Genomic DNA, 23,470 nt, shown 5'->3' on the forward strand with positions numbered 1-23,470 from the left:
ATATATCATCACAGTCTCTCTCTAAACCTTCTGTCCCTGAAGCAAACCTAGAACCCATTGGAAGATGTCTAAGGGTTAATAACTGCTAGTGACAATGGCAAAACTCTCCCCATTTCCTACTCTTTAGAATACTTATAGACTTTAGGAGACTATATATGAGGATTAATGGAAAGGGTTTTTTTTTTTGGAGAAGTCAAGTGAGATTTATTTATATGTTAATAAAAAAAAAAAACACAAACTCTCAGGAACTAGAGCATGGACCACCATTTAGATAAGGTAAGGATGGTATTTGAAGAATTGAGGGCTGGTGATGGCAGTAAAAATATAGGATGAGTTTAGGTGATCTCATCTACAATAGAAGTATTGAAGTTGGGAAGGTTCCATTGATTACATAGAGAGGAAGATGGGCATTCAAAGAGGAAAACAAAACTTTCCCTTGTCTCTGACCTCTAGGCCAGTATTGTCACCATAGATTCCATCTTTCACTTTGCACACTGGTATGGGAAGAGTGCAAAATGCTATGGACAGTGAAGAATCATCTGAGGAATTGTAAGGCATTATGAGAGAAAGGAAAATGTGTAGGTTTGTCGGGGAGTGGGGGGATGATGGAGCTAGTTATAAACCTTGAAAGTCAGTGAGGAATCCCTGTACAAGGCTACAGTGAATATTCCAATTTAAGAAATATGTAAATTACAGCCATGGAGTAGAAAGACAGCAAAACATTTCGATCATGCCAAATGTTTCATATATTTGAAAATTCAGTAAAATATTATTTCACTGTATTTTCTAGAAATATACTCATCAACTCAACCACCTAATGAGTCCCCCACTTTATAAAAGCAACAACAGAAAACCAACAAACTTTGTAACATTTGATTCATGAAATTCTCTACCTTACTACCAAAAGAAGGGAGGTGCTAATGTCATCTCATCTCATCTCATCTCATCTCACCTCATATCATCTCATCTTATTTCATCTCATCTCAGGGGCCAAGACCTTTACAATCTGAAGCCCAGAGAAGAACAATATCTTATTCATAGTCACTCTGGGTCTGGTTCCACTGACTTCAAGCATAGAATTTAGGAATTTTTGTGTATAAATTAGAGACTGCCCAGTGGTTTGGTAAATGGTAGGAATGTGCTCTTTTTCTAAAGAGTAATTAGATTTTCTTTACAAAGTTTTCTTTCCTTTCATGCATTCATTAATCACACAAATGAGTGTTTTCCTTATTGTGCTGTCCTCTCAAAAGGATCAGACTTTTGGAATCATTTTGCTTCATCTATGAGTTACTGAGGTGAAAAATCCACTTATTGTTTAGTGTGATCATTTATTTATATTCTTTGTCTATTTCATTTCATAAACTCTGAGATTGCTTTTAAGTCATGAACAAATGGTTCATCAAACTCTTAATGAATATATATGTATATATATATTTTTTTAAAGACAAAAGATCCAGAGGTTCATCTCTTTCTGAATGACTACACCTCAGTCTTCACTGTGACGCCATCTGGTATAACACGCTACCTCACCTTGCTTCAGCCCGTGGACAGAGAAGAACAACAGTACTATACTTTCTCAGTAAGTCTCCTTGCACCTTTGTACAAAGGATTCTAATGTCACTGAATGAGGCCGTTTTTTTTAAGAGTGAAAAGGACGGTGCATTGTGGGTGGGAGTGAGGGCAGTAATTTTGATGGAGTAGCTCAAAAATTATGTCCATAAGAAATGTCTTCTGCAGCTTTCTTCTTTTTATGACTATAAAGCCATGAAGTTACATTCATGATTGCAGATGTTTGAAGTTTACATGTATTAAATTTATCTTAGTAATACCCTAATTCAGAGAGGTTAAGTGGTGTAGTTGTTAGGAGGTCAGCCTTAGAATCAGGAATATTTAGGTTCAAGCAATGTTTTGGACAAATGCTGTCTGTGTGACCATGAGCAAGTAACTTGACCTTCTGACTGATTAACTCTCAGTGATTCTATTATATAGGGTTAGTAGATTTACACCAGTGGAGGGGATTCCCATACCTGGCCTGAAATGCCCCCAAATTATGAAATTATAGGTATGACTCTCCATTCTTAAGAGAGAAGAGAGTGAAGAGGGAAGAAAGGAGAAAGGGAAGAACGGAGGAAGAGATAGAGATATAGGAGAGAGAGAGAGAGAGAGAGAGAGAGAGAGAGAGAGAGAGAGAGAGAGATTTTGCAGGGAGGGAGAGACTAGGAGAGGGTGAGAGAGGGAGGGAGAGAGATACAGAGGTATATTTGGATAATCCATTGAAATTTTCAAAATACTTTGCCTACTTCATTGCTTGATTCTCACAATGACCTAACACTTTTTTCTGACCATCATGTATTGTTATTCAGTCTTGATCAGTAGACAACCTTCTATTTGAATGAATAAAAGAATTCTAAAATGAATCAGAAGGTTATCCACATGTTGGATTTTTAAGCATTGGTAATATTTATACCTTATTTTTATCCCTACGTAACTCAGATATGTTTATCTGCCCAGTTCGAAGTCTCCTGTACATTGAAAATTAACATGCATTCTAACAACATCTAGTCCTGGGAATAAAAGTGATAGAGTTGACCCTACCTATAGAGTTTTCCTAGAATCCCAGAACACATTGCTTTTTAACATGCAAAAGTCTGTATATGTGTTTCTGAGTGTGTTTATTGAGGGGGGAAATTTCCTTCTCAATAGCAAGGGATTTTTTTTGTCATCATTAGAAAAAAAGTCTGTTGTAAGAATGTGCTCTATTCATGACAATTCAAATTAGGACTTCTTCATTAAAGGTCTGGGGTTATTTTTTTTTTTTTTTAAAGATAACTGCATTTGATGGTGTCCAAGAAAGCAGCCCTGTTACAGTCAACATCAAGGTGATTGATGCAAATGATAACACTCCAACTTTCCCTGCAATCTCCTATGATGTCTATGTTTACACAGACATGAGCCCTGGGGACAGCGTCATACAGGTAATACCACATGACAAGTCAATCTTCCTTCCTAAGTGACAATGATGAGAAGCTTTTGAAGTTGTAAAAGAAGTCTATGCACATGTCTTCATTCAAACCTGACAACAATCCTGTAATGAAGCTACAAGAGTTATTATGGTCATTATCTTATAGATGGAGAAACTGAGGCTCAGAGGCATTAAATGACAAGTCTGTGATCACAGCGCTAGTGTCAGAGACAGAGTCTGAAACTAGGGCTTCCTTTTTTAGAGTCCAGTACTCTATGCACTTTGTCATATTTTTTACAGTTCCATAGTTACCTAGATGCATTTAGTTTTCTCATCTGTAACTCCCTCTGTCTCTTAAATGCAAACATTTTCAGCCCCAAAAAGGAGAGAAATGAAAACATGTTCAGGAACAATTTGATATCAGAATTCTCTCCATTGGATCACATTGCCTCCCTTTAGATCTTTTTTTCTCTATTCATTTATATTCTCAATATCAAAGAGTAAAATCTCACTGCCCTTTGCTATAATTTAATCTGACCTCATTTCATGTTGAAATGAAAGAGCAAGAGACTAGAATGAAGGATCAGAATCATTTGTCCTTTCTCTGTCTTCTATACTCTCCCTGTGGGGAAAAAAAAAACCCTAAAAACTAACATTCCCCCTTCCCCCAAAAAAACAGTCTTAAATTTTCCTTCAGTTCCAACCATAAAGACACAGTGTCTCGGAAAAAGACCAATAGGAAGAGCAGAAACGTGGTAGGATAAGTAGGAAACAATAATGATAATAATAAAACAGTAAAAAAAAGTTGAGATACCTATGTTCATACGTAAAAAAGTATCTTCTATCCAGGTAAAATAAACTAGCAAAAAAGCAAATACACCAATAAATGCATAAAAAGGCAAAAGTACCTAATGGTATAAAATCACATTTATATCTTTACAATGCCTGATGCCAAACTGTGACCTTGAGTAGATGACTTCAGTTCTTTGGACGCCAGTTTTCTCAACTGTAAAATAAGACATTGGGTTTAAATATCCTCCCAATTCCCTTCCAGATGCGCATCTTCTTTCCTGATTTCTATTAATTTTTCTCCCTCCTTAATTATCCAACTTTTAAGAAGTTGAATTTGTAAATTATCTCATAATGTCATAAATTTAGAACTGGGAGGGAACCTAGTAGTCATTGAGTCCAATCCCTGCCTCTTTATAGATGAGGAAACTGAGACCAATAGAGGGGTTATAACTTACTTAAGGTCATATCAGTTATGAGACTATTTCCAAATCTTTGGGGAGTAGTTAGGACAAAAATGATGAATCCATCATACATCCCATCACATTTTCTGCTGCATTTGCCTTTGCTAAATGATAACTCCTTTTTTGAACACTTCTCTTGGCTTTTTACAGCATTATCTTTCCCTGCTTCTGACTCTTTGGGTGCTCCTCTTTTCCAGGTTGTCCCTTCTCCATATCCAAGCCCCTCTATTTAGGAGTTCTCCAGGACTCTCCTCCCAGACTCCTTTCTTCTCTTTCAATGCTTCTCCCTATGGTAATCTTTCTTTCTCCCATGGCTTCAACTACCACAATAATGTGGTGAAACAGTCACAGGACAGTAAGATCTTAACTCTTGAGCTACTAAGAGGCTTAGAGATCATCTAGCCTTATTTTATATGCAACACTGTTATAATCGTTTACTTTGAGTAAGATAATATCTCATTCATTCTAAGTACTTATGGTATTGTGAGTAGAGCACAAGGTCCATAGCCAGGAAGATTTGAGTTTACATATGGTGTCAGACACTTATTAGCTGTGTGACTTCAGGCAAATAATTTAACATCTGTCTGCCTCAATTTTCCCATATGTTAAAACAAGAAAGTAATAGCATTTACCTCCTTTTATCCTTATGAGGATTAAATAAGATAATAATTGTAAAGTTCTTAGTATGATGCTCACCACATGGTAAGGGCTATATGAAAATTCACTATTTTTATTAGAAAAATTCCTAACATTTAGAAAGAAATTGGACACGCTGCCTAATTTTTTATTTATAGCCATCTCTAGTCAGCCTTTGTAATCTGTGGCCAAAACAAAATCCATTTACTAGTAGCATTTGAATAATAAAACAACAAATTGTATTCTTTGTGTATAGGCAGGCATTGGGAGAAGAAGGTGGAAAAGATACTGAGCACGTAATGGTACTTTGTACAGCCTAGGCTTTATAATCCTAGCTGCCTGCAGAGCTGGATGACCCTCCTTGACATCTTCTCCTTCCACAGCTGAGTCATACCTTTTCTTTGACGCTGTCGTGGAATGCAAACTTGCTCCAGTCTCTTGAATGTATCCTTTCTCAACTCATTTAATAATTATAGATGATCCCAAGGGCAGTTTCAACTTTCCTTACCTCCAAATATGATTTTATGCAATCTTGCTACAGTTTGAAGGACTTTTCCACTCTTAATCTGAGGCCTATGAGATTAATTGGGCATCTAATCACTACTTAAATGAAACAGAGTTGAGCAAACCAACTGTCTTATATTTACATATAGAAGAAACAGAGTCCTAGAGAAGTTAACTGAGTAGTCCAACATCAGTTGGTTCTCAACAATAAGTAACAGAGCCCAGATTTGAACTTGTGGGCTCTGACTCCAAATTCAGAGTTTGTTTGATTTTGTCACATTGTTGGACTTTGAAGAAGACCTGATTTCGATGTGTGACTCTTGGCAAGTTACTTGACCTTTTTGAGCCCAACTTGTGAAATGAGAGTTTGGGGTTGAAAGACTTTTGAGGTTCCTTCCCTCTCTGAAAGTCAATGGTCCTAACTGCCATCTATACCTCTACACTTTGACTTTTCCAGCAGCCTTCATACCCATAGTCACCTGCTGGCCAGCTTTGAGACTTACAAGCTATGCAACCAAAACTTGTTGCTTTCCTGTGGAAATTGGACTACATAACTTATGTATACCATATAGCTGAAAAATAAGACTAGAAAAAAAAGAATAAAAATAAGGAGAAGTAGAATAGGAAGAAGAAAGAGAAGGAAGAAAGAAGGAAGAAGCAGAAGAAATAATGACTCCTTGCACAGTATTCTCATCTGTAGAGAGAGTTAGACTAAGATTCCTGAGATTCCTTTCATCTACAGATCAACAGCTCTAAGACCCAAGAAGGAGAAGGATGTGATGTGAGGAGATCAGCTTGCCTTCTACTAACCTGACATTTCAGTTTGGACACCATTAGTGAAATTTCCACTTTGATTATAGCTATGCTTACTGTATATTCATAGTATTTTCACAGTATAGAAATACAAATAGCTTTCATGGTTTTGTAGTTTGGAAGCAATGAGTCTAGTTCATAGCCCCTAGAAACTGAACAAGCACTTCATGGTGGTGAGTGGGATGAGGACTCCACGGCTTCTAAGTCTACCCCAAGTAAAGACATTCTCCTCCTTGTAGCAGTGGAAAAGCATGATGTACAAACATTCCGATCCTTAGTCCCAGCTTCATTTTCTGATCCTAACAAGGATTTATATATATGAGTCCTTTGGAATTGTCTTTGACTATTGTATTGATTAGAGTAGCTAAGTTTTTCTGTTGATCCTCATTACAATATTGCTGTTACTTTGTACGGTATTCTCCTGGTTCTGCTCGCTTTACTTTGTATCAGTGCATATAAATCTTCCAGGTTTTTTTTAAAGGCATCCCACCTCATTAATTCTTATTGCACAATAGTATTCCATGACAATCATATGCCACAACTTGTTCATCCATTCCCTAATCAATGGACATCGTCTCAATTTCCAATTCTTTGTCAACACAGAAAAGAGCAGCTATAAATATTTCTGTACATGTTGACATATGTGTTTTGCTGGAGGAGTAGGAGAGAATTTCTTCAATGTAATTGTTTTTATAGCTACAATTAGTTACATTGAAAGGTTTCCTAAATTACAGAGTAGAATGAAACTGTTTATAGAAGCAAAACTTTATAGAAATTCTGATGGTGGTTTCTTAAACAATAGCATTCACCTATCAATCAATCAATTAACAACCAGTTGTTACTTGCTTACTATATGCTAGGCACTATAGTAGGAAGGTTACGGACTAAAGATGTGACAAAAAATTAATTCCTGCTCTCAGAGAAGCTAATTAAATCTTCCATGACTTTAAGGCATAATCAATCATCCCAATATTCTTGAGAGAACAGCACAAATGTAATTTAAAATAGCTTGTCAGGGAGGACCAGGATATGAATCCAGTCTTTGACACTTACCTTTGTATCCTAGTGATTTGAGCTTTCTGAATCTGTTTTCTCGTGTATAAAAATGGGGACCTATTTAATCTAGCTTTGTGAGGATGAAATAAGATAATGTATGTGAAGTGCTTTGTAACACTCCTCTCTCTTGGTTCTCCATCTACTTATTTGAGCATTCCTCTTAAATCTTACTTGCTAACTCATGTCTCTCTACAATCTCCCAAAAGGTAACCTCACAAATATGGCTGGGTTTAATTACCTAATGCTAATAATAATAATATTATATATAAATATATATATAATTGTAGTATTAATGTTATAACAGAATTAAAATGACATAATGTTAGAATATTTTAATACTGTATAAAAAACACAATACCATTACAATATTATATTGTATACAATGTAATATATATGTATATATATATATATGTATGTATGTATCTCTATTAATTGATTCTTATCATGCCCAAGTCTCTAATGTCCATCACTATTCCTTCTCCTGAGCTCTGGTCTCACATCACTAACTACATTTTAGATGTTTTTAATTTCTCATCCTATATGCATTTCCAGCTCCTGAAATCCACAAGAAAATTCATTATCTATCCCCCAAAATTCATTCCTCTTTTAAACTGCTCTGTTCCTGCTGTGTGTACCATTATCCTTTAAGTCATCTCTCCCACTTACTCCACTGATATCCACCTAGTCACCAGATACCTCCTCAATATCTCTCTCATCTGTAACCTTTTCTCTTTCCTCTCAACCTCATTTCAGATCCTTGCTACCATTCGCTTGCATTGTTTTGGTAGCCTTCTAATAGAACTTCATACTTTAAGTAACTCCTCATTTCGATCCATGTTCTGCTCAGCTCCAATCTCCCCATACACACTTTAAGGAGTAATGATGTTCCAAAAGTACAGGTCTATCTACATCACTCTTTCTCAGTAAACTCTGGTGGTTCCCTGTTGCCTCTAGAAACAAATTAAAAACTGCTCACTTTCACATTCAAAGTACTTTAAAATATGGCTCTAAGCTACCTTTTCAGTCATGTTAAAAATAGTTTTCTTCATATTGTTTATAGTTTAGTCAAACTGTCCTTCTTAATGTTCCTCATACGGTTCCATTTTGTGTCTTCATTCCTTTGCACTGATGTTTCACCATACCTGAAATGCAGTTTCCTCACTTTCACTTCTTAGAATCTTTCTATCACTTTGGGACTCAGCTCCAACTCAGACTTCTGCTGGAAAAATGTCATGATTACACCAGCTGCTACTGCCTCCCACATCACATTGTATTTACTTTGTGAATATTTCTTTTTACCTATATATATATATACATATATACTTATTGTTTCCCCTGATGTAAGATCCTTGAGGGCAACAATATGTCATTTCTGTCTTTTATCCCCAATGCTTTGCACTATGCCTGGCATATAATTGTAATAATAATTTATAATAACAGTTTATAATAGTATAATAATTTTTGTCAGTTTTTGTTGATCAATTATCTAGTTGGATGATATTATTTATGAAATTGTTATCATTCTCACTATTTCAGTTATCACTTGCAAATCTGGTAAAATCAGAACACAGAGACAGAGGGGGCCATTGAGCTTTTATATACACAGTTTCTTCAGATATATGAATTTCACTTTTTCTGCTTAGGTTCGTTGTCCTCAATCAGTGGGTCAGCATAGGACTGGCTTACTACCCATAATTCCCAAAGGGTAAGGTCCTCTTGTTATGCTTCTTTGATCCAAGTATGCTGGTGGTCCTGTTGGGAGGCAAGCTATGCTAACAGAACCACATTTCTGGGGTCAACAACAAGATTTTTATCATAGACTAGTGTAAAATAGAGTGATCTGACACTTGCCCTTTGCATGATACAATGAAGGAGTCCCAAAGAAATAGCCAGTAGTTACTGGTATATCTTTATATACCTCCTCATCCTAGAATTACTCTTTTAAGTCTTACTGGAAGGAGGGAGCTTTTCCTTCTTTTTTATAGGTCATCAAACACTGTCAGTCTGAGAGCTATGTCCGTAGGGAACAAATAACCATAGTGATGATTTTATGTTACCTTAAAAAGCTGATTAAAATATATCACCTCAGTGGCTTAGAAAGTGTTAAATATCTCATCATCCTTTTCAGATGTGGCACCGGAACAAGATTTTAGTAAAGGAATCACAGCAAAATCTTTCATGGAATAGAGGGAAAATTATAGATGTTAATAATCTCAACTCTACTGCACAATGACATTCATTTAAGACGTCGACAAATTGTATCTAAAGTCAGAATTAGCCAGACCTTTGTACTAATGGAAAACATGGCAGTTCTTTGAATTTTTATTAATGGTCCATTACCCTTTCTGAAGATAAAAGAACTTCAAAGGTAGCCATTGTCTAAGGAAAATGGGAACATCACTGATTAGTTAATGTAGAAATGATTCTGCAACCTGATTTACAAAGTCTTCTAGAGCTTAGCTTGTCTCCCAAGAAAATAAATTCATGTCCTCCTCTCCTGTCCTCTCCTGCCCTTTTCTCCTGTCCTGATTGCCAAATTTCTCTCTTTCTCTTTTCCATTCCTCCCTCTGTCTCTTCTTTCAAATATATATGTATATATCAATCTCTCTATACCTATATGTGCATATATACACACATATATATACATAAAATATACTCATATCTTAGTGTATCCATATATTTGTATGTACAAATATATAGATATCTATGATGTTGTGATCTTTATCTGCAGAAAGATATGACAAAATAGACTATAGCAAGTGAAGAAAGTATCATATACAAAGAAATAGAAACAAAACCTAAACAAAGACTAAACTCAAGCATAGAGGTCTCCATACCATTCCCCCTTCCACATTTTACTCTCCAGCCAAACCAGCCTTCTTGTTTCTGTTTCCATAGGACACTTCAATTTCTATGCCTCTGTACAAGCTGGCCCCCATGCCTAGCAAACCTTCCATCCCCAAATCTGCCTCACCATGCAAGGAGCCTTGCAGGATGTATGGTGATTTAAGATATTAACATAATCTATTTTCTACAGTATTTATTTTGCCAAATATTTCCAATTATACTTTAACATGATTCTGGTCATGCTCAGAAGTGTTGCTGGCCCCAATGTAATCACATGCTCAATGCCTCTGTCAGAGAATAACTTGGCTTCTTTGAAACCTCAGTTCAGATGCCACTTCCTACGGGAAGTTTTTCCTGATCTCCCCTATGCCCCCATTACCTCCATCCCAATAACTAATAGGAAATATCATGGAATACCTAAGAGAGTTTCCTCTTCTCAATCATTTTCATCATGCTTGACTCTTCTTGAAAAAAGTATGGGAGTGGTTTGCCAGTTTCCTCTCCAATTCATTTTACAGATAAGAAAATTAAGGAAAACAAGGTTAAATGACTTGCCCAAGGTCACACAGCTAGCAACTGCCTGAGGCTGGATTTGAATACAGGTCTTCCTGAGTCTAGGTCTGGTGCTCTATACACTATGCCAACTAGTTGTCTTCCCATTATCGTAGGATGTTTTTCATTAATGAGTTTTTGATCTCTTGTACATCTATTACACTCATCCTTTTGGCCTCGTAACTTCCTTGAACTTCTGGACCTCAGCATTTTTTTCACTGTAAAATGACAGGAGTAGGCTAGATAACTTAGGCACTGAGCCAGAAGTATTTGTGAAATTCAAGGTTTTCTGGGTCATGTCCAATAGATGTTGAGCCCCATGGAAAGAAGAGACACAAAGGGTTTTGATGTTGTTGAATTTGTCCAGGATATGTAGGACAATATTTCAAAGTTTTTAATTGATCTTCGTCTATCTATATGAATATACAATATGAGCCATTATGGTAAATGATCTTTACTTGGTAAAGTGATTGAGAGCACAAGAGGGTACAGAATACCCTCTAGTTATCCCTATTGGACAAACACTTATTAGGTACCTACTAGATACTATAATATGTGCTAAGTGCTGGGAATATAAAAATAAATACTGATACTGACAAATCCTTCAGGGGCTAGGACAGTTTAGTGGGGCGATAAAAATTTCTCAAAAAGCCTTAATATTGATTATTCTGAGTTAGTTATGTAGGAAAGGTTAAATAGAGTGAAATGAGAAGGAAGAATTACTTAGCCTTATGGGCTGGCTTCTATGAAGGCTTTAAAGAGTAATCACTGCTTATATTCCTAATGTCCATCTAGATAACCCTGTGAGGAAGTCACTGAAGCTATTATTGTCCCAAATTTACAGATTAGGAAAGTGAGGCTCAGAAAGTCAAAGTCGGAAAGCTTAGGGTCAAAAATCTCACAAGTGTCAGATACAGGATTTGAATCCAGGTTTACCTGATTTCAAATATAACTGTCTATGTATTATTCCATGAAAGGTCCATTTACTGAAGAAGGGAGAGATCAGAAAGAAGGGAACCAATTATGAAACTGTTATTACGGTCCAATCAAGAGTCAAGAAGAATCTGAATTTGAATGCTGACAACAAGTGGGAAAGGGTATGAGAAATAAAAACAGGACTTGGGAAATGTTTGTGGTAGAGAAGCTAGGCAGCATGGGAAAAGCCAAGCCTGAGCCGTGAGTCTCCGAAATTCCTGAAGATAATTTCAGCATCCATTGAGGTAGGGAATTTAGGAACAACAGTGGTCAGAGGGGCAGGTTTTGGAGTTCAGCAGGGAAGCCAAAATATCTTCAAACCAAGGTTACATAAGCTTTTTTCAGGTGTATTATAGAGGGGGGTCTTGTTCACGTTTGGGTTGGACTCAGTTATGTCCAAGGTCCCTGCCACCTCTGAAATTCTGTGAATTATGAAATATATTACATCTAAATGATAGAAAAATTTTCTGCATTCATTACAGAAGTAGGGGAATATCTGACCATTGTGTATGTCAATTCTTTTCACCCTCTTGGGTGTCTGTGGCTTTTTCATAGAATCTCAAAGATTTCAGAACTCCCCCTCACTTCTACCCAAGCTGGTCCATGTATCACTCTAGAGCAGCACAATCTGACTCCTATCCTTCTCTTAAGAACCATTCAGCTGTTTATACTTGGCCTAAAGCTTGGTGTCATTTCAGCTACTGTGCTGTATCAGAAGCTGTAGTGGACTAACCTTACTGTTGACCCTTTCGGATCATTTGCCAGCTGGAGACTTCCAGCTAAACTTTCAATTCTATTGGCCTTTGAGCTCTTTGAGAGCAAGGGTTTTGTTTATTTATTCATGTTTTGCCTTTCTTTGTATTCCCATCACTTACCTCAATGGCAGGCACACAGTAGGAGCTGGATGATTGTTTTTGGACTGATTTTTTTGACTGTTGTACTATCCAGATGGTTCATGCAGCAAGTACAGCAAGTCTCAGTCCCAAGTCTCAATACACATACCCATTCCCCATTAATATAAATAATACTGAAAGAGGCAGGAGTATATATCACCCTTCTTCTCTTTTTACTTTCTCATTCCCCAATCAGAAAAAAAGGGTACTCTGTTACCATGACAATTAGCTATTGCTAAGTATTTGAGTTAAATCATTGTTCTTCTTTTTTCAATGGGAGAGCTCTGTCCCTTTATCTCACCATATCTGCTCAATTTGTTCGGCTCTTACCCTGGCTTCCCTTGCTGATTGACCTTATTTTTGAATAAATCAATAGCTTCTTTATATGTTTGCCTCTTAACCTGGAAACAACCTGACAGAGGTGCTGTTAACATCACAGCAATACAATTCCCCAACTACCTGATCAGTCCAAAATCAGCCAGAATTATGAGGAGCCAAAAGCCAGCGAAGAAGACCAGGGACTTCCAAATGAATGGATCAGCCCCTGTTAACAACCTATTGACAACTCTCGTGTCTCATTTCTCCCTCCCTTTCCTTTCCCTTTACCTGATTCATCTTTCAAACTCTGCAGGCATTTATTAAGCATCTACTATGTTCTGGGCAGTGCTAAATGCAGAGGATTGAAAGTCAAAAATGAGTCCCTGCCCTTTAGCTTATAATGGGAGGAAACTAGGTACAAACATAAACACAAAATATATACCCACGAAAAAATAAAAATGTTGGGGTTTTTGAGTGGGAGGGCACTAGCTATTAGACGGTCAGGTAGGTGGAACTTGGAAGAAACTAGGTGTTTTACTCATGAGAAGTGGGGTGAGAGGGCATGCCGGCAAAGGGTATAGTCTGAGCAAAAACCCAGAGTCTAGAAATAGAATGATGTTTACCAAGAAGGTCCAATTTGCTGGTAACATAGATTTTTATTTATTTTTTTTGCAGGGTAGTAGTGTCTTCTCTCTTTTGGGCTGTCATTCTTATTTTTTTTTTCAATACTTAACTTTACCAGGAGGAGGAGGTAGGACATGGAAAAAGTAGAGAGACAGAGAAAGCAGGTTTCATACCTCAAAAGAAATTCTGAATTTATCCTGTCTTAGGTTCAAAGAGAGTTTCCCTAGGGTAAACTCAGTACAAAGCCATCCATTTTCACGTAAGCAATGATTCTGATGCTCCTTCTCTCTCTCTCTCTCTCTCTCTCTCTCTCTCTCTCTCTCTCACACACACACACACACACACACACACACACACACACACACCTCTTTCACAAAGTTCTTTTCATATTAAAAGTTTCTATCATTCCATCTTACTCATCAGCAAGTCATATTATTGAGTAATAGTCATATCATGATTTAAGAATTAAATAAGATTCCTCCAATCCAATAAACATTTATTAAATGCTTGCTAGATATCAGGCAAGAAGCAACCTCTTCTAGTCAGGAAGGCTTCGGCTCACATCCTTCCTCTGATGGCTGTATGACCCTGTCCCAGAACATTCTCTAATATGGCAACCCTCAAAAGTATCAACCCATTCTGGGAGAAGTAGGTAGTTCTTCTCTGGGAGATCCCCATACTTCTCTCTGCTCACAAAACAAACAAACAAACAAGTCATTTTTCTAAGCTCTGGGAAAAAAAAGACTAGAAAGGAATAGGAAATAGAATGTCCCATTACAGAAACAGTCAGCATGGAGGTCAGTTAGAAAAATGTAGGAGGGTTAGCTGAAGCCTGTCTAGGACAGAAGGCATTGGATCACTTCTTAAAAGTAATGTCCTTAAATGCATACAATAAAATACAGAGGTTTGCAAAGGAAATAAAATGGCAATTATATATATTTTAAAAAGCCAAATTCACAAACCCCAAATTAATAATCCTTTTTCTAGTCTAAAACCTTCATTGTAAAGTCAGAAAACTGAGGCAAAGAAAAATCAAGAGACTTGGCTAAGGTCGCACCAGTACCAACTGGCCCCAGTAGAATTTGAGCTTATATTCTTTCAGCTCTAAATTTCATGCACTCTCCACTACAAGCCATTTCCCTAAATCTTTCTTAACTTCCCTACTTGTCCAGCATTTTCTCCAGTATTTTGTGAGAAGATGTATGAAGTCATATGTGTTTATGATGTTTTGGGTTCTGTTTCTCTCTCTTTAATTTTTATTCATTCATAGATTATTTTAATTTTTAGTTATGTCTTTTATCATTAAAAAAACTAGATCTAGACTTTGTACTTCATTGATATGGGGGAGTGGCTGATGGGAAATTCTCATCATACACACATTAGTTTCTACTCTATAACTTACAGATTTGCAGAAATGCCAAGGGTACCATGAATTTCTGGGACTTGTACATAGAGGCTCAGTTAGTAAATCCAAGGCAGGAATTTGGAACAAGTCCTCCTGGTTCTAACTGCTTCTCCTCTCTATGCCTTGTTTTTCTCATTCTTTATGATACTTGTCAAACACATACCTGCCTTGAATTCAATTATCCTTTTGCTCCTGCTTACAAAGTAGTTATTTTAAAAAAAATTAAGCCAGACTAGTCGTAACAACTATGTCTGCCTCATCCCTCTTGACACGTCTTTTTATCTTGATATGTTGGCATTAACCACAAAATTTCATTAGCTAATTTAAATCCCAGTAAGAATGTTAAAATCAAATCCATTTAGAGCTAAATTTTAATTAAGATTTCCTGAGACATTGTGCTAAGTGATTTACTGAAGTTAACATACATTATATAGCCTGTATTACCTGCATCCACTTTTTTCCCAATTTCATCCACCAATAAAGAAGAATAAGTTTACCTGGCATGAATGGTTCCCTTGTTCAGAAATACATCATTCATTTTGACTGTTTCTGTAAACAGCTTCTGTGTCTTCCTTCAGGACCAGACCTGACGTTCTTATCCTACTTCCATGATCCTTTTATGAGATGATTTTCCTCCCAACAACTGCATCTTTCTACCCCCAAACACACTTTAGCTCCTAACTGCTCAGTTTCACTCTAAAATCCCCTTTTCTGTCTTTAGTAAATTATTTCTGTTTAACACTCTCTTATATTTATATGTGAATCATAATCAGAATTTAAACGGCAAATCAGGTAATATAGTCATTTATGTATATTATATGGACACAAAAAATGAATACATGTAAAGCATTACCTTTTAAGGAAACTTACAATGGAGTTCCCTAGTATAAAACATTGAACACTTTATTATTTTTTAAATGGGAATAATTTCAGCTAGAAGCAGAGAAACATTTTCTTTTTGCAAGATTTAAATTTATTTATTTTTAGTTTTCAGCATTCATTTCCACAAAATTTTGAGTTTCAAATACTCTCCTCATCTTTCCCCTCTCTCTCACCACAAGATGGCATGCATTCTGATTACTCATTCCCCAAGTCTACCCTCTTTTTATCTTCCCCAGTCTTATCCCCTTCCCCTTTACTTTCTTGAAAGTCAAGATAGATTTCTATACCCCATTGCCTATATATATCTTATTTACCAGTTGCATGTAAAAACAATTTTTTAACATTTGTTTTTAAAACTTTGAGTTCCAAATTCTCTCCATTATTTCCTCCACTCTCACCCCCATTGAGAAGGCAAGCAATTCAATATAGGTTATACATGTGTAGGTATGCAAAATACCTCCATTATAGTTATGTTGTGAAAGACTATATTTCCCTCCATCCTATCCCATCCCCCAATTATTCTATTTTCTCCTTTGACCCTCTCCCTTTTCTAAATGTTTGCTTCTGACTACTCCCTCTCACTATCTGACCTCCCATCTATCATCCCCCTCATCCCCTTCCCCTTTATTTTCCTGTAAGGTAAGATATCCAATTGAATGTGTATGTTATTCCCTACTTAAGCCAAGTCCAATGAGAGTAAGGTTTACTCGTTTCTTCTCACATTCCCTCTCTTTCCATCCATTGTAAAACCTTTTTTCTTGCTTCTGATATGAAATAATTTACTCCATTCTGTCTCTCCTTTCCCCTTCTCCCAATATATTCCTCTCACCTCTTAATTTTATTTTTAGATATCATCCTTTCATATTCACCTCACCCTGTGCACTCTATCTTTCTATCTACTTTTCTGTCTGTCTATCTATCTATCTATCTATCTATCTATCTATCTATCTATCTATCTATCTATCTATCTATCTATCTATCTATCTATCTGTCTTTCTGTCTATCTATTTATCATCTCCTCCAAATGCCCTAATACTGAGAAAGTTCTCATGAGATACAAATAGCATCCTTCCATGTAGGAATGTAAACAGTTCAACTTTAATAAGTTTCTTATGATTTCTCTTCCCTATTTACCTTTTCATGATTCTCTTGATATTTGTATTTGAAAGTCAATTTTCTATTCCACTCTTGTCTTTTCATTAAGAATGCTTGAAAGTTCTTTATTTCATTGAATGTCCATTTTGCCCCCCTTAAGGATTATACTCACTTTTGCTGAGTAGGTGATTCTTGGTTTTAATCCTAGCTCCTCTGACCTCCAGAATATCATATTCTAAGCCCTTTGATAATGTAGCAGATGCTAGATCTTGTGTTATCTTGATATAATTTCCACAATACTTGAACTGTTTCAGGCTGCTTGCAATATTTTCTCCTTAACCTGGGAACTCTGGAATTTGGCTACAATATTCCTAGAAGTTTTCCCTTTAGGATCTCATTCCAGTGGTGATCAGTGGATTCTTTAAATTTCTATTTACCCTCTGTTTCTAGGATATTTGGGCCATTTCCCTTGATAATTTCTTGAAAGATGTTGTCTATAGATCATGGCTTTGAGTTAGTCGAATAATTTTTAAATTATCTCTCCTGAATCTATTTTCCAGGTCAGTGGTTTTCAAAAAGAAATATTTCCCATTGTCTTTTATTTTTTACATTCTTATAATTTTGTTTTATCCTTTGCTGATTTCTCATAAAGTCATTAGCTTCCATTTGTTCCATTCTAATTTTGAAGGAATTATTTTCTTCAGTGAGCTTTTTGACCTCCTTTTTGGTTTGGCCAATTTTGCTTTTTAAGTCATTCTTCACCTTATTGGCTTTTTGGACTTCTTTTGCCATTTGGGTTAGTCTATTTTTAAAGGTGCTATTTTCTTACGTATTTTTGGGAGGTTTCCTTTAGCAAACTGTTGACTCATTTTTCATGATTTTCTTGCATCACTCTCATTTCTCTTCCCAATTTTTCATCTATTTCTCTTACCTGTTTTTCAAAATCCTTTTTGAGATCCTCCATGGCCTCTAACTAATTCTTATTCCTCTTGAAGTCTTTTGATGTAGGAGCTTTGACTCTGCTGTCTTCCTCTGGTTGTATGCACTGACCTTCCTTGTCACCAAAGTAAGATTCTATAGTCTGAATTCTTTTATGATGTTTACTCATCTTCCCAACCTAACATTTAACTTTCTAACTCTTGGTCTAGGTAGAACTCTGCCTCCACTGGGGTTGGGGTTTGGGTGGGTTTACTGTTCCAGGATTCAGAGATTTTGTATCCATCACTCTATCCCCCACCATCTGTGGGCCCAGAGCTCCAAAAGCAGCCTCTGCTGCTGTTGCCACCTCACCCACTGCCTGCCCTCATTGCTCTTGAGCTGGGGCCAGGATGGTCAGACTATGTCTGCGATCCTCTTTCACCCAGCTCCCACAAAGTTTTCCTGTTGACCTTTTTGGTGTTTGTGGGTTGAAAAACCTGGAAACCACCACAGCTGCCAGTAATTCAATCCCTTGGGTCCTGCTCTGGCCCCTTGTGCCTACGAAGCCCACCCCAGACTGTGCTCTACTCTTTACCCTGTGCAAAAGACCCTATCTCTCAACTTTCCAGGTTGTCTTGGGCTGGGGATTTATTCCACTCTATCATTTTGTGGGTTCTGTAGCTCTAGAATTTGTTTAGAATCATTTTTTGCAGGTATTTGGAGGGCTTTGGGGGAGTGCTCAGGGAAATTCCTGCTTTTCCTCCACCATCTTGGCTCCACCCCCTGAGAAACATTTTCAATAAACTCATCATTGGAGTGAGTCAGAGTAAATTTGTACTGAAAGGACAAATGTGTGTGTGTGTATGTGTGTGTGTGTTTGTGGGCATACATATATGTACATTCTTTTCTGATTAACTAATTTAACACAAACTAATCAGGCTCATGTGCACCCTTCTCTTCAGAAGTACAATTGTTCTTTACTTTGTCCTGCCTGATACTTCCTCAAATTTCTTTTAACTTCTGCTGCCTGTCAGTAAGAAACAGAAAATTCAAATTTCACAATTGCCTATGTGCCAAAAACCAAGAAAGTTGTCATAGAAGAGAAAGTACTGGACTTAAAGAAAGACTGGGGCTGGAATCTTGGGTCTGAAAATTGTCTACCATTTTCTTTTGGGTAAGCCCCTCTATGAAGCTGTTTCCTTATCTTCAGAAAGATCAGAGGAATATCTCTAGTCTCTGTGCCACAATTTGTTCTGAAGTAAAATGGAGATGATGTATGCAAGGCATGTTCAAACTTTTAAAAATCACATAAATGTTCATCAGCGTTATGATTTATAACACTCCTCAGTATTTCTTTCCTTCCAGAATCCACTTTCTAAAGCAGACCAATGAGCATCCTTCATTAGTGAATTCGTATTGGACCACTCTCTGATGACTGCAAGCAGTTGCCCACTTGGGAGGCTTAGCCATTTGATAGAGATGAATGCAGGAAGAGCTTTAGGCAGACATATTATGCACAAGTAAAAATGACATTTCTGGGGTAATTAGGAGGAAGAGCTCCTAAGTCTTACAAATATCACTTTTGTTGGCCAGCTGAAGTAAATCAATCCAGTTAAAGATTCATTCCCAACTCTTACTGAGTTCCAGTAAAATTCAAATATTTCTGGGCAAAGAATGGATAATTCATTTTTAGTGCAAATGAATTTTATCACACATTTTTTTTTTTATAATAAGGAAGATTCCAAGGAAGGAGATAGTAAGAGGCCAAAGAGAAAAAAAGCTAATGGGAAAGCTAAACAAACTAGGGGAATTAAAGAATGAAAAGGAAAGAATTTGCAATTTTTCATACAGATGCTCTGTGTTTGTGTGTATATGTGTGTGTGTGTGTGTGTGTGTGTGTGTGTGTGTGTGTGTGTTGGGGGAAGATACCTAGGAAGGAAGAGAAAATAAATGAGAAAATGAGAAGTTTCTATAATTTTATTGCTACATGATCCTAGATTCAGTACTAGATATTAACTTTTAGTTCACTTAGACCAATCTTTTTCATTTTATATGAAGGTATGGAAAGCCAGAGAACTTCAATGATTTGTGGAGAGTCACATAGGTACTAGCAGATACATAGTAGAAGAAAGAAAATTTGGTCTCAGCTCAGCCAACTCCAAATCTGTTACCCTTTCCTTTGAGTCACACTATGAGGTTCCTTCTTTTTTACCTTTTGATTTACAGGAAAGGTAAACCTGAAGAAATAAGAAATTCCTTCTTTATCTGCCCCCCCAAAGAAAATAAACATTTTTGAACTGTGATTCTCTCAGTACCACCAAAGGAGAAAACTTTCCCCTAATTTGTTAATGTTATTTTCCTCTGAAAGTTCCTTAGGTAAAAGGGATGGGGAAGACCATTTGGTGACAGGTTGATTCCTAAGGGATTTATGTGTGATTTTCAATTGCAGCTCACCGCAGTAGATGCAGACGAAGGGTCAAATGGGGAGATCTCATACCAAATCCTCGTTGGGGATCAGGGTGATTTCGTCATCAATAAAACCACAGGCCTTGTTACCATTGCATCAGGAGTGGAATTGACAGTGGGGCGAACCTATGCTCTCACCGTGCAAGCAGCTGATAACGCCCCACCTGCAGAGAGAAGGTAATTGCATTTTAATACACATACACGGAGTCTCTTCTTCAGGACGTATATTTAGCCTCAAAATTAAATTGAGCCACAGTGTGTTTTGTTTTTTCTCCTAAAAATCCTGGGAACTGCCTGTGCCGCTCTTTAATTTGCTGAAAAAAATCAGCAATAAAAGCAGTTATTAAGCCACCAAAGAATTGAAAATTAAATTAACTCTATCAAGTTTATATGTTTAGTTTGATGCAGGACTCTGCAAAGGATGGCAGTTCTGAGGCAACAGAGCCATTGTCCCCATTGTTACTTGAGAGCAATAGACAGGCTTCTCCTACACATCAGAGCTCCCAGAGCACAGACTCTTTTCTCAATTTAGACACTATTTGCATTTCTTGTTTATTTTATCGTCAAGGAGTCATAGAGTTTGAAAATCTAAATAGGCTGTGTGTTCATCCTTCATTGCTGAAGAAGACCATGCCATCACAGAAATAATGACATGACTTGCACTTGACTTTGTTTTGAGTGAGGGAGGGCTGTGCAGGTCACCAGTCTCACTTCTCCTCCAGAACCATTTGAATGCAGTGACCAGATATTCATCAGGATGACTGGAGATGACCCAGGATGAGGCAGTTGGGGTTAAGTGACTTGCCCAAGGTCACAGAGCTAGAGAGTGTCAAGCATCTGAGGTAAGATTTGAGCTCAGGTCCTCCTGACTCCTGTACTGGTGCTCTATCCACTGCACCACCTAGCTGCCCTTAAATAGGCTAAGAAAAAGGTTAAACACTTTAATGAATGATAGTCATATAAAGTTAATATGGAGAAATTGACCTGCACATATGTTGGCTTATATAAAATAAACTCAAGGTGATGATTTTGGTGGGGAAAGTGAACATTTAGGGAACATCAGGAAAGACTTTATGAAAGGGGTGATGCATGTAAGTCTTGAAGGAGATGAGGAATTATATTAGGAGAGGTGGAAATGAGGAGAGTGGGAATTTTAGGAGCAGGAGTCAGCCAGGACAAACTGAGACCAGGCACGGAGTGTTGTATATAAGGAGAAGAGGAAAGCCTTGCTTGGCTAGACAATAGAATGAACAGGCTTAACTTAAAATAAGGCTAGCAAAGTAGATAGGACATGCCTCCAATGGCCTAGAACAGGGATTTTGGAAAACCTAGTGTATACTTAAACAGGACTTATTGTATTGAATCTTTTATAAAAGAATCTATTTGCTTAGGCTTATGAAGATAATGAGTTAAGATAAGCAAGAAAACAAGGCTTTTTGTTTTGTTTATTTGTTTGCTTCTTTTCCTAAACAGAGCTTGGCCCACTGAACTAAATCCAGGGAAAACTAATATAAGCAAGTAGAAGGCAAGGTCATGGGTCCAGCACCTCTGATGAGAGATGATAGTGTGCAACACAATTTTTTCAGCCCATTTGCCACCAGCTCTACTACTTTGGGAGTTCTCTGGAACTCTCCAATACACCCTGTACCCTGCACCCCTTTCCACCCCCTCCAATCCACCTTTTCTTTTCTACTTTTTGTGTATTGTCTTCCTATTAAGATTGTAAGGTCATTGAGGGCAGGGGCTGTCTTTCTTTTTAATTTTATTTGTATCCTTGGGTTTAGCATGGTGTTTGGCATGTAGTATATGCTTTATAAATGTTTGTTGACTGAGTGTTAAAAAGAGAGCCCATGGCTTCAAGGAATTAACATTCTAACGGTGGAAGGCAGTACATTAAGGAAGATGAAAAATAGGATAAGGAGGTGTGTTACTGTGTAGTAAGATAGTGACATACTAATGAAAATTAAGATTAGATTTGGGAGGAGAATGAGTTAAGGATGGCTTGGGCCTATCCCTATGTGGAGGCCTCAAGAGAAACTCACCAACCTGAGAAGGGGCCAGAAGGCAAAGAGATATCCCAGGATAAGAAAGTCACATGACATAAGGGTATGTCCAGGTCAAAAGTGCTGTTGAAACATGAATGCCAGAGAGTCAAAAGCAAATTTAGGAAGGAAAATCTTACTGTAATACTCTAGATGGGTGTTCCTTTCTAAAATGGTGGTGTGAAAAACCTGTTTATTAGAATGTGGCAAAATTTTGTGTGATTACGTGAAAGGCCAACCTTCTATTACTCATGCCCAATATCTGTTGCCCCTTAGAACACATTTCTCCCTAGAAAGTTTTTTTTTAATTTATTTATTTAACTTTTCAACATTCATTTCCACAAAATTTTGGGTTCCAAATTTTCTCCCCATTTCTCCCCTCCCCCCACCCCAAAACACCGAGCATTCTAATTGCCCCTATCACTAATCTGCCTTCCCTTCTAACACCCCTCCCTTCCCTTTTCCCCATCTTCTCTTTTGTCCTGTAGGGCAAGACAACTATCTATATCCCACTACCTGTATTTCTATTTCCTAGTTGCAAGAACAATACTCAACAGCTGTTCCTAAAACTTTGAGTTCCAACTTCTCCTCATCCCTCCCTCCCCACCCATTCCCTTTGGGAAGGCAGGCAATTCAACATAGGCCATATCTGTGTAGTTTTGCAAATGATTTACATAATAGTCATGTTGTGTAAGACTAAGTATAATTCCCTCCATCCTGTCCTGACCCCCATTGCTTCTATTCTCTCTTTTGATCCTGTCCCTCCCCAAGAGTGTTGACTTCAAATTACTCCCTCCTGCCACAGCCCTCCCTTCCACCATACCCCCCACCCTGCTTATCCCCTTCTCACTCACTTTCCTGTATTGTAAGATAGGTTTTCATACCAACTTTAATGTGCATTTATTCCTTCCTTTAGTAGAATGTGATGAGAGTAAGCTTCATGATTTTTTCTCTCACCTCCCATCTTTTTCCCTCCACTGAAAAATCTTTAACTTGCCTCTTTTATGAGAGATAATTTACCCCATTCCATTTCTCCCTTTCTCTTCCTAATATATCTCTCTCTCACCGCTTAATTTCATTTTTTAAAGATATGATCCCATCCTATTCAATTTACCCTGTGCTCTCTGTCTGTCTGTGTGAGTGTGTGTGTGTGTGTGTGTGTGTGTGTGTGTGTGTGTGTGTGTAATCCCACCCACTACCCAGATACTGAAAAAAGTTTCAAGAGTTAC

At 37.3% G+C, this 23,470-nt stretch overlaps 1 protein-coding gene across 2 annotated transcripts in view; it reads left to right on the top strand.

The window, feature by feature from the left end:
- PCDH15 (protocadherin related 15) overlaps nucleotides 1–23,470 on the top strand; it is a 2,324,555-nt gene that overhangs the window by 1,871,483 nt on the left and 429,602 nt on the right. For both annotated transcript variants that reach the window (XM_072628920.1, XM_072628919.1), the window contains 3 exons: nucleotides 1,445–1,579; nucleotides 2,826–2,975; nucleotides 20,183–20,376. In XM_072628920.1, coding sequence (XP_072485021.1) covers nucleotides 1,445–1,579; nucleotides 2,826–2,975; nucleotides 20,183–20,376 — 479 coding nt within the window. The remainder of the gene's footprint in view (nucleotides 1–1,444; nucleotides 1,580–2,825; nucleotides 2,976–20,182; nucleotides 20,377–23,470) is intronic.

Source organism: Notamacropus eugenii, chromosome 1 (assembly GCF_028372415.1).
Source record: "Notamacropus eugenii isolate mMacEug1 chromosome 1, mMacEug1.pri_v2, whole genome shotgun sequence".
Lineage (NCBI taxonomy): Eukaryota > Metazoa > Chordata > Mammalia > Diprotodontia > Macropodidae > Notamacropus > Notamacropus eugenii.